A 12,500-nucleotide genomic window follows, 5' to 3' on the forward strand; every position below is an offset into this window, starting at 1 on the left:
GCAGCGTATTATGTTCTTGAGCAAAACACTTCATTTCAAATAACTCTATGATTATTTCGACACCTCACGTGTGGTACACTTGTGCACCTGTATAGGTATTGTTGATTTGGTGGAAAGAGTGAGCTGATGCATTTCACATACATTTGATCACTATAAACAATCATTGCGTCTTCGTCAAAGAGAGATTTCATCATACTATCATACATACATATTGCTATGAAGGTTCAGCTTAAGGACAGAGCTGGTGACCCACTTTGTGGGGGTGGCGCCGGCACGTCTGGAAGAGTAATGGCTTTTTGGAGGGACCTTTGGCCTTGCCGGTCGATTGGGGGTCAGAGAGATGTGAAATGGTGAGAAAGATAGAGTAAGGAATCTGAGAGCAGATAGAGAGGATGACGGCAGCAGCGCGATATAGATAGGCAGTTAGGGCTGAAAGCAGATAGAGAGGGTATAAGCAGTAGAGACAGATGGAGGGGTAGTGATAGAGGAACAGTTGGTATTCGGTCGTCAAAGAGGACAGTCGGATTTTGGAAGTCAGGGCAAGCAGTTGGAATTTTAGGAGCAAGCGGTTGGATTCAGGAGCTTGGCAAGTTGGAGTTAGCAGTACAGGGAGAGATGAAGTGCAAAATGGGACACTGGCTATTCAATTAGGAATTAAGGTATTTAATCGTATTGATACGTGTTACGATGTAAAAGAAAAAAAGAGAAAGAAGAAAATAGAAAAAGACTTTAAAGAACTGTGAACGTTATCTGCAAGTAACAATATACCGGACTGTTATATTGTTACTTGCATGTTTAAATGCTTTGATCTGTTGTATACCTGTATTGATTTGTTGTTTCCTTTAAATGCTTTGATGTTGTAACAATTGATTGTCATATAAACTAGTTGTTAAATGTAAGCCAGTTGTTGCCTTGCCGTTTTGTGTCTCTCTCGGTTGCCTCTCGGTATCTCTCTGTGCTGCTGTTGTTGTTGTTGTTGTTGTGTCTCTCCTCTCTCCTCTTTTGGGTTCCGTGGCGAACTTGCCCGTTCGGGCGAGCGGCGACGGGTGATTCCGTAACAATATATATATAAATAGTTAGCGGAATAGACTGGTTCAGAGACTCATATGGCAATCATGGAAACCTCATCAAGTGAATTCAACTAGTAGACCACATAGTAATCCAATACGGTAGAGTATACTACAAAGTTACATACAACCGAAATCCAGGAGAACGATCGATGAAATTATTTCGTGAGAAGTATAGAAACCATTAAAAATCCAAAGGTATGAAAGGTGATTATAGATTTTTAACACCTTGTCATCCTTAGAGTTACGGCCGTTTCACAACCGTCATCATGTAATAATAATTTCAGTGTATAAATTATTTCACATATCTGCATTTTTATGCATGCTACACATTATACAATAGAACTGTATGCTTACAAATCAACAGAAATAAAGAAAGCAAGCTCATAAGATCAAGTAGAAAATCATGGCTACACAACTTCTTCAGCTCTCTGATGAATTTGTGCATCCATAATGTTCATGGTGAGCCAGATTTCTTTATCTGTATTGATTTGTAAATATACAATTGTATTGTATAATGCGTTGTGTGCACATTAGTGCAGACACGCAAAGTAATTTACTCACTGAAATTACTATCACACGAGGAAGGCTGTGAAACGGCTGTAACCCTAAGGATGACAAGTTGTTAAATATATTCACCTCTTACACTTCCTGATTTTTATGGTTATATATAAAGATATAAATAAACATTCTAACTGGGCCCCACCTGCAAGATCATGTGCTGTTTATCTTGATATGTGATCACCACGTCGCGCACATATTGGTTGTGATGCATGTGCCTTATCAGACGGGTAATCATGATGGGTATACTGGGTTTCGTATATGTTACCCCAGTGTCACTTTGATGGCATGAACTGCTCTCTCACTCAATAATAATAATAATAATAATAATAATAATAATAATAATAATAATAATAATAATAATAATAATGATAATAATAATAATAATGATAATAATAATCCTTTCTACTATAGGCACAATTTGGGGGAGGGGAGACGTCAATTTCATCGATCCCTGTGTTTCACTGGTACTTAATTTATCAGCCCCGAAAGGACGAAAATTTAACTCACAATGTGTGTGTGTGTGTGTGTGTGTGTGTGTGTGTGTGTGTGTGTATGTGTGTGTGTGTGTGTGTGTGCGTGCGTGTGTATGTGAGTGTGTGTGCGAACGTGCTTCAGCGCAACATATAAAGTGATCACAAACCCGATCCTCTGGTTCATCCTGCCAAATTTCATCTTTCCGGATTCTTCCAAAATCGAAGAGGACCTGCAAAGAGAGAAAATAAAGCGTCAAGTCACTTCAGTATCATCTATAGTTCTGACTTTCCGTTGCAAAATGCGAATAAGGTACCTTTATTATTTGTAAGTTTCACTTTCACCATTTATGAAATTAACGTGAGATTTCTACGGTAACTCTCATAAACTGACACGGCAAGCCAGGTAAGAGCCACTGACGAGCATTGAAAAAATGCGAAATCACAGGTGATCTGGCTGGATGCTGTAGGGAGCCTGTCTCCCTTGTCAGTCTCAAGTGCTTTATCATGGCTAAGAGTTGTTTGACTTTAATTCCGAGCAATGCCGGTGCTAACTACTACCCTCAGTTACTTTAGTTCTAGGCTTTAGGTCTATAGTTCTGCCTTTTGGTTGTAAATTGCGAATAACCCACCTTTATATATATGTATATATATACAATTGAAAAATAGGATAACATCTTTATAAGAATTTATCAAGTAGTTAGCGTGAAAAACCTCATAAGGGAAAAATCCATCAATTATTCCTCTTAAATATAATTACTTATATTAAGGGCATTACTATACATAAACGCCTTATGCTAGCAGGGACTCTTAAAGTCAAATCTACTATAGTAAATAAACACTATGGTAGTTTTGACTTTAAGAGTCTGATTATCCGGGAGAGAGAGAGAGAGAGTGAGAGAGAGCAGCCATTTATAGCTGCTAATTGAAAATGATACGTGTGTAACAAACGCTATTTTACACGTTTTTATTTCAGTACAATATCGTGTAACATGTACAAAATAACGTAAACTACTGGCATAGATTTTATGTCCCTAATCTGTGAATAAGTTCAGATGGGTGCATTTGATTAAAATATATTCAACCTCATGCATGCGGAGGATTTGTAAGGGTTGGAAAGAAATGAGACGAGCATGAACGACGGAGTGCAAATGAGTTGAGAAAAAAAATGAAGCATGAAAAATCAGAAGCAGTGAACTAGAAGGATTATGTTTTGATTGGAATATGATAAATGAGAATATTTAGCAAACCATGAGGAAGTAAATTGTTGATTTCTCATAAATAAATTTCTTAGTTTATAGAAATTATCTCATAGTAAATGAATTGTGCTTAAGTTGACAAACTAAGATAGACCTAAACATCTTTCTATGAACCAAATTTAATCGTCGGCACGGAATTAAAAGCTGTAGTGTGTTAGATAACGATGTTTTAGATTTCTGTTTTTCCAAAGCCACAAGAAAAAGAGAACAAAACAAACTCGATTCTTACCTCCCTTGCAGCCCGCTCTCCGGCTTGTATAGCTCCTTCCATATAGCCTGACCAGTGCGTAGCAGTTTCAGTGCCGGCAAAATATAACTTACCGATGGGTTCTCGCAGTACCCTGCAGAAAAATTAAACGATAGCATTTCTTAAAATGGCACTTAAGGCATACTTCATGCAAATAATGCAAATATATAACTGTTTGAAGACATATATATATATACTCTTTTACTCTTTTACTTGTTTCAGTCATTTGACTGTGGCCATGCTGGAGCACCGCCTTTAGTCGAGCAAATCGACCCCGGGACTTATTCTTTGTAAGCCCTGTACTTATTTTATCGGTCTCTTTTGCCGAACCGCTAAGTGATGGGGACGTAAACACACCAGCATCCGTTGTCAAGCAATGCTAGGGGACAAACACACACATATATATATATATATATATATATATATATATATATATACATATATACGACGGGCTTCTTTCAGTTTCCGTCTACCAAATCCACTCACAAGGCATTGGTCGGCCCGGGGCTTTAGCAGAAGACACTTGCCCAAGATGCCACGCAGTGGGACTGAACCCGGAACCATGTGGTTGGTAAGCAAGCTACTTACCACACAGCCACTCCTGCGCCTATATATATATATATATATCCGAAGCGCGAGTAAAATTGATGAAAAAATACACAGACTCTCTCTTTCTCTCTCTCTCTCTCTCTCTCTCTCTCTCTCTCTCTCTCTCTCTCTCTCTCTCTCTCTCTCTCTCTCTCTCTCTCTCTCTCTCTCTCTCTCTCTCTCTCTCTCACACACACACACACACACATGGAGAGAGTTACTGCTGGTTATATTATTGTCTAAGATACTTCACAAGCGAAACGGAGGTCTCGGTTATTCCAAATAAGCGTAGGTTTGAAAAACAATATACGCAGGAGTGGCTGTGTGGTAAGTAGCTTGCTAACCAACCACATGGTTCCGGGTTCAGTCCCACTGCGTGGCACCTTGGGCAAGTGTCTTCTGCTATAGCCTCGGCCCGACCAAAGCCGTGTGAGTGGATTTGGTAGACGGAAGCTGAAAGAAGCCTGTCGTATATATGTATATATATATATATATGTGCGTGTCTGTGTTTGTCTCCCTAGCATTGCTTGACAACCGATGCTGGTGTGTTTACGTCCCCGTCACTTAGCGGTTCGGCAAAAGAGACCGATAGAATAAGTACGGGGCTTACAAAGAATAAGTCCCTGGGTCGATTTGCTCGACTAAAAGTGGTGCTCCAGCATGGCCACGGTCAAATGACTGAAACAAGTAAAAGAGAGAGTAAAAGAGATGGACGTAGTACTACTGCTGCAATGTCACTTGTCTTTCCTCCGTCAAGGGTTGTTAGAATACCAGTTATATATTAGAGTCGCTATGATAAACTATACTCCACTCAAAAGTGCATGGTGTTGTTCCCCAGATAAAAATCAATATTTTAGAAGTTGGTTAATCAGAATTCTTCGATATGCTGAGAAACCACTAATCGCCCTATCCTACAACAAAGCTGGAAAACATCAACGATAATCTTATGATTATAGTATGTGTGTAAAGTACGTGAATGCGTGTGTGCGCGTGTGTGTAGGTAGATAGATAGATAGATGGATAGATAGATAGATAGATAGATAGATAGATAGATAGATAGATAGATAGATAGATAGATAGATAGATAGATAGATAGATGGATGGATAGATAGATAGATAGATAGATAGAGAGAGAGAGAGAGAGAGAGAGAGAGATGTATCTATGTATGTATGCAGGTATATAGGCAGGCAAGCAGGCAGGTAGGTAGGTAGGTAGGTAGGTAGGTAGGTAGGTAGGTAGGTAGGTAGGTAGGTAGGTAGGTGGGTGGGTAATTAGATAGGCAAGTAGGTAGATTTTGTGACACAGACTAAAACTCCAAAGATGAGTGTGTGTGTGTGTGTAGGTGTGTACAGCAACATTTCGTCCGTCTTCCCTGTCAATAAACTTCGATCTTGAACAGCTGAAGATGAAACCTTCGCTCATGACCTTTAGCCCTAAACTCCGAAGCCACTGATCGGTGTGCTTCTGGTTAACAACGGCTTGTTTGCTACCTGTCATATATTCGTGAGGCAAATATGTGTCCTCCCACCTATCAGCCAGTTGTTCGTGCGCTTATTTTTCTCGTCATCGATTTCACCTTTGCAACAGCAGTTGCCGCACTTAGGCTGTGCTATTTAGTCTGGATATCCTACGTGAACTCAATGACAAATTTTTACTCTCCTTCATGACAGAATGAAGCTTTTTACGTCTGTCGTGATTTTCAACAAGTTCTGGTATTCAGTTGTTAGATGTTTCAGAATATTCAGCCTCTCCAGTTGTTGTGGTTTTGTAAGAAATTTCAACTCGGATCAAGCCTCGACCTCCTTGGGCTCCAGGAATGTGAAGACGATTCGCGTCTGCGTCTGGGTGATGCACCTTACTGCAAGTCAGCAGCTTAACGAATTTTCCTGACAATCTTTTGTACTTCACTGTAATTCCAGTTCAACTGATATTCCAGGTGATATCCCAGTTCAACTTATTGAAACTATAAATAACAACTGGAACTGCTCAGGATTTTATGCTTAATACCCTGTTACGTGCATTTAGCTCAGATTTCAGGACTGCTCGAACACTTCTATAACATTCCTTCCTGAACTTTCCTTTCATGCTTGCATCCTGAATGCCAGCGCCATCATTTATTTTTTGGTATTTGTAAGTTTGTATCTGCTCAAGTTCTTTTATAATTGTGTCAAAACCTAACATGACTAAGTTTGAGATCTTAAACTTCCTTTTCTGGAAAGTGACTTTGGCATATTTATCAATACCAAAGTTTATCCCGATGTTATCACTGAATGCTTTCACAGAACGTAATAGGCCTTCAAGCTCAAAATTGTCTTTGCCACATAGTTTTATGCCATCCATAGAAAAATAAACGGCTTATTATGCTAAATTACTTATTTTACTTTTTAATATTTATACACCCTGTTATCTCTAAAGAAAAATTAACCCACCAATTAATTTTCTAGTTTAGTCATTTTCTCAACGGCCTGAAGCGTTACGCTGCAGAATAGTATCATTCAAATATATTAAGCCTTCATTCCTCTTCTCGAGGCTCTTCTTCTTTTCTTTTCTTTTCTCTTCTTTTCTTTTATTCTATGTATTTTTCTTCACTCTGATGAAGCTCCATGTTCCCGATCGGATGTGTTACAAAATGTGACGAGTATTATTCTCAGAATTTTCTTTTGGCAACACTGTGGGACATTTGAAGCAGAAACGGCTGTTAGATGGGATAAAGTTCTGTATTAGAAAATAATAATCGATGGTAGTCAGCTGTTGTTGATCAAGATCTCTCAATATTTTGCTTAATTTAAACTTCATTCCTGGTAAACTCTTGTTTATCTTTGCCTGTATCCTATGAGCATAATATGCTTGCATATGTATGCCCAGAGTTAACATAGGTAATTTACACCGGTAGTAAAACGGATATTCTTATCTCTTAAACGGTTTCTCCAGCCGCTAACTCTACTAACCTTATATATATATATATATATAATATATATATATATATATATATATATATATATATATATATATATAATATATATATATATATATATATATATATATATATATATATATATATATATATATATGCAAGCTGCAGTCTCTTGGAGATGTACGTATGTACATTGATATATATATATATATATATATATATATATTATATATATATATATAATATTAATTAGAGACAAACCACTATTATGCAATCAAACAAAGACTTCATAGTTTAAAACTTGTAAAGAAGGTCTTGAAACCACCTGATGAATGTCCATAGAAGTGACAAGAAACGATCGTAGTGGATATCTTAATTATATTTAATTTTATATAAAAAATTTATGTATTGGATTAAGTCTTTCTTTGTTTGATTGCATAATAGTGGTTTTGTCTCTAATTAATATTATATAATATTATATTATATTTTACTATAAAATTGGATTTAATCCTAAATCTGATTTTTCCCTGTAAATTTGGATTTATTCCCTAATATTTATTATTATATATATATATATATATGTGTGTGTGTGTGTGTGTGTGTGTGTGTGTGTGTGTGCTTATATGCATATACATTTATTAGGCTAATACCTGACTCTCTCCTTTAAGGAAAACTAGGTTTGTTCTTTATTCTCTCTCTCTCAACTATCGATATGATTCCTGATCACTAATTAACTATTTATAAACGCTTCATCTAAATATAAATCGATATTATTTGGTACTCAGTCTGAAGAATTTCTTATAAGAGATTTCTCACTTGTTTATCCTGCATGTACAATTTTGTAATTCCTGTTAGCAATTGAAGCATGTGTAACGGTGAATTTATACAATAATACATAACTGCCTTCAGTGCCTCTAAAGAAAAATCGAAGATAACCCATTATGTTTCCTATCCGAAGATATTTGTGGTGTTTTTTAATAGTGGAGCGAGTAATCTTGATCATCATTAAATCACAATGAAATTTAATAAAATAATTTGAAACCAATAAAATTAATATCTCCTTACTTTCCAAAGACAGTGAGAAATCCTGGTGGTAACATTGCTGTATAACATCCTCCACTGTATTGTTCCTCCGCCCAGTTCTTCTCTTCATAATGAATAGGCTAATAAGAAAAAAAGATAAATGATATTTATGTCAGTGATAGCATCGCTAATAAGGTGGTGGATTGGCAGAATCGTTAGAGCATTGAATAGATTGCTTTCCGATATACGTTATGAATCTTTTCGCCCTGAGTTCAAATTTCACCGAAGCTTTTCGGGATTGATAAAGAAGGTTCCAGTCAAGAAATTGATTTGTCTTCTTTCTATTTTCATTTATTCTTTATTTCTTGCTCTAAAATAAATCGTTCAGAGCTGGAAAGGGATGGGCTCTGGTTAGTTCGAAGTGAGCAAAACATGCACTATATCACTCTTTTACAAGTTGAGGACCTTCGTAACACAGCTACTAACGCAGTCGAAGTAATGGACCAAAAACTAAGTGTACAGAATTAAAATTCGGACGTGTAGTGATGAGAAAATGTAATAATTAGCTCAATGATTAATTTTGTTCATAAAAGACAAAGGAAACAACTTTGAAATTTTAATTAAAATTAATTCAAAATTGAAAGAAGTCGTGCAGAGGGCAATAGGTTTGGTATTTAGTGAGCATGGTAGAAAACAGCTACATTTTAAATGGACGCTTTTTATCATTTATCTTTTATTTGTTTCAGTTATTGGATTGCAGCCATGCTAGGGTATCATCTAGAAGAGTTTTTTGCTGTGTGCGTGTGTGCTTGTATACATTTGCGAAACTGCTTTGTTATACTTGTTCTATCCAATCTAAACAACCTGTTGTCAAGCTGTGGTGGAGGGTCAAACACAGACGCAAAGATACCTCCGCCCACCATATATATATAATATATATATATATATATAATATATATATATATATATATATATATATATATATATATATATATACATATATATATATATCTTTATATATATATATATATTATATATATATATATAATATATATATATATATAATATATATATATATATATATATATATATATATATATATATATATAATATAATATATATATATATATATATATATGTATAATTTTACTCACAAGGCATTGGTCAACCTGGAGCGATAATTGAAAACACCTACCCAAGGTACCATGTAGTGAAACTGAACCCGAAACTAGGTGGTTACAAAGCGACCCTCTAAACCACATAGCTTTATTTATTTGTTTGTTGAACTTATAAATCATCAGGAAAATAAGTGTGCAATGTTCCTATTATTTAAAGACTTTTCCAGTCAGAAAAAAATTGATATAGATAATTAAATTTTCCTATTAAACTTTTGTAATCGATGCTTGTAGTAAAATTACAGGAAGATTTCTCAGGAATGGTTGCTCAGATACCTAGGAATGGGAGCCAAAATTCCATCAAACCACACGCTACCCTTGTCCAAAAAGTTTGAGTAGCTACGTCTGGAAAGCATTTTATCATGAATCTAGTCAGCTGGCCATCAACTGAAATAACAGTTACCGCAATATATAATTTTTTGTACACACACACACACTCACACACACACACACACACACACACACACACATGCCTGCATATATATACATACATACATATATACGTATATATATAACATACACACACAAACGCACGCACACATACAAACACACACACACAACATTTCTGTTTGTGTACTCAAACAGAAATGCTCCAGATACACACACACATGGTTCCGTGTTCAGTCCCACTGCGTGGCACCTTGGGCAAGTGTCTTCTACTAAAGCCTTGGGCCGACCAAAGTCTTGTGGGTGGATTTGGTAGGCGGAAACTGAAAGAAGCCCGTCGTATGTGTGTGTGTGTGTAATTGTGAGTTTGTGTTTTTCCCCACTTGTACTTGTGGCGACATTCACCTTGGGCGGGTTGAGTCGGCTTCTTCTAGCACCCTAGAGGCATCTCGAACCATGGGCAGCCCACGTATGACGGCCGTGCGCTAGTTCACTGGAGAAAGCGAGCCAGTCACGGTTCCTTCGGCGCAGCCGATCACCTGCGGACCCGTGAGCACGGAGAGGTCCTCCTTGATTGTCGTAGCCCAGGTCTTCAGCTGCCCGCCCGCGCGTTTCCGCCAGTTGGGAAGTGGAGTTGGGAGAAGGACATCACGGCTCAGTTCACCCACCGGACGCCTACATGCATGGCCAAACCAGCGCCGTTGCAGAAGGACAGATGGAAGGGCCCGTAGAGATAGGCCTCATCATCGCAAATGACTAAAACAAGTAAAAGAATAAAAGAATAAAAGAAGATATATATATATATATATATATATATACACACACATATAGATGTGTATGTGTATATCCATGTGTATGACTGTGCATATGTGTGTGTATGTGTGTGTGAGTGAGTGTGTGTGTGTGTCTGTGTGTGTGTGTGTGTGTGTGTGTGTGTGTGTGTGTGTGTGTGTGTGCGTGCACGTATGTGTGTGTACGTCTAAGTAGCTGCTTCGTGATATTGGTTCTGACCACTCACACAGACAGTCCCCTGTCGCTCTCACCCCTATAAATGTAGTTAACCCGTCATTAACTCGTCTGAAAATTATAATGAATGATACGATTGTTTGTACAACGTATGCTGCAAGATAAATAAAGCATTAAAATGGATAATGGGAAATAAATGGAAATCTTATACGTACGTAAGCCAATTCTTCAATACCAAATACATTGGCATACAATTTAGCTATTCTATCTCTCCTTTCTTCACATGTAAGAAGCATGTAGTTGTGTGCTTTAGTAGCTAGGATGAATCTGCAATTATAAGTTTTACATTATTTCAATGAATATGTATATAATGGTTGACATAACAGTTGTCTAAATATTTCATATATGTTTACATATTTATACGATGAACATACGTGTATGTGTGTATACACACACACACACACACACACACACACACACACACACACACACATATATATATATATATATATATATATACATATAGGGTAGAAAATATTTTAGTGGGGGAAACATATATATATTTTTTTACAGTGTGTGGTAAGGCGTATAATCAATCCCTTGTTATAATTATGTATATAATTATAAAATATTATATATATATAGGGTGCGATGGGTGAATTGACGCTATTTTATTGTGTTTATTTTGCGCATGCGCATTACTTGTTTTTAATTTTGTCGACTACACAGTATAGTAGGGTTAGTTGGGCACCGTCTTTAAGAAAAACAGCACATGGGAACGACATGCTGTACAGCTTGGAATTTGCACCGGAAACTCTGATACGAACATTTCAGAGTTTTGGGTGTCAATCTGAAGACAGTGCAGATGATGATTCGGAAGGAGTTAGATGAGTCTAATGGTGATTACGAAGATACGACAGCTCGGAAAATTCACTCTGATTGTTCTGATAAGAAAAGAATTGAATTTGTGGTTGAGATTCAGGCCATGATTGACAACGATCCCTTCGAGTCTATCAGGTCCATCGCCAGGGACACGGGAGTGTCTGAGTTTCTTATCAGGCAGGTAGTGCATGAAGACATTCGGCATTCCTTATACAAAATAAAAAAGGACCAATTTTTATCTCAAGTCATCAAGGACAAGAAGAAAGATCGTGCTACGAAGCTTTTGAACAAACTCAAGCTTCCCCTCCAACCGAACGTGCTTTGGTTTTTCTCAGACGAGAAACATTTCTGCCTGGACCAGATGGTGAACACACAGAGCAACCGTTGGCTTCCCGTGTCCCCAAAACATGTACCGAGAGTGATAAAAATCATACATCCAGTCAACATCATGGTGTTTGGACTGATCACGAGTGATGGCGACGTTATACCTCCATCTTCCCACATGGCTTCACAGTCAACACGGAGGCCTACATCAAGTACCTGGAGGAGGTAGTGCTACCCTGGGTGAAGAGGCTGTTGGGAGACACTATGTCTGGCAACAGGACTCTGCACCATGCCACACAAGCAGGAAACCAGTCATGGCTGTCAGACAAATTCTGCGACCACATCGACCCTAAAATCTAGCCACCTAACTCCTTAGACTGCAACCTCTGATTATTATGTACTAGCAGTATCGCCCAGCGTTGCTCGGGTTTGTAAGGGAAATAACTATATAAGCATTTTTAGAGATGTAAAGTATAATAGCCATCTCAATATGGCTAACCACAAAGGGGGGGGTTACTGTAGCTTTCTACGTTCTGAGATTTAATAATAAATTTTTAGAGAGTTACTTCCCTTATATATGCCAAAAATGCATTAAAAAATGGGAAAAATTTATGGTAATTTTTTTTTAAATCG

General features: G+C 37.3%; 1 protein-coding gene across 1 annotated transcript in view; it reads right to left on the reverse strand.

Moving 5' to 3' along the window:
* Positions 1–12,500, reverse strand: part of LOC115214837 (amine oxidase [flavin-containing]) — a 77,242-nt gene that overhangs the window by 2,753 nt on the left and 61,989 nt on the right. The window contains exons 10-13 of the mRNA XM_029783871.2: positions 10,877–10,988; positions 8,176–8,273; positions 3,590–3,701; positions 2,272–2,334 (exon numbers count right to left, since the gene is read on the reverse strand). Coding sequence (XP_029639731.2) covers positions 2,272–2,334; positions 3,590–3,701; positions 8,176–8,273; positions 10,877–10,988 — 385 coding nt within the window. The remainder of the gene's footprint in view (positions 1–2,271; positions 2,335–3,589; positions 3,702–8,175; positions 8,274–10,876; positions 10,989–12,500) is intronic.

This window comes from Octopus sinensis, linkage group LG8, assembly GCF_006345805.1.
Source record: "Octopus sinensis linkage group LG8, ASM634580v1, whole genome shotgun sequence".
Taxonomy (NCBI): domain Eukaryota; kingdom Metazoa; phylum Mollusca; class Cephalopoda; order Octopoda; family Octopodidae; genus Octopus; species Octopus sinensis.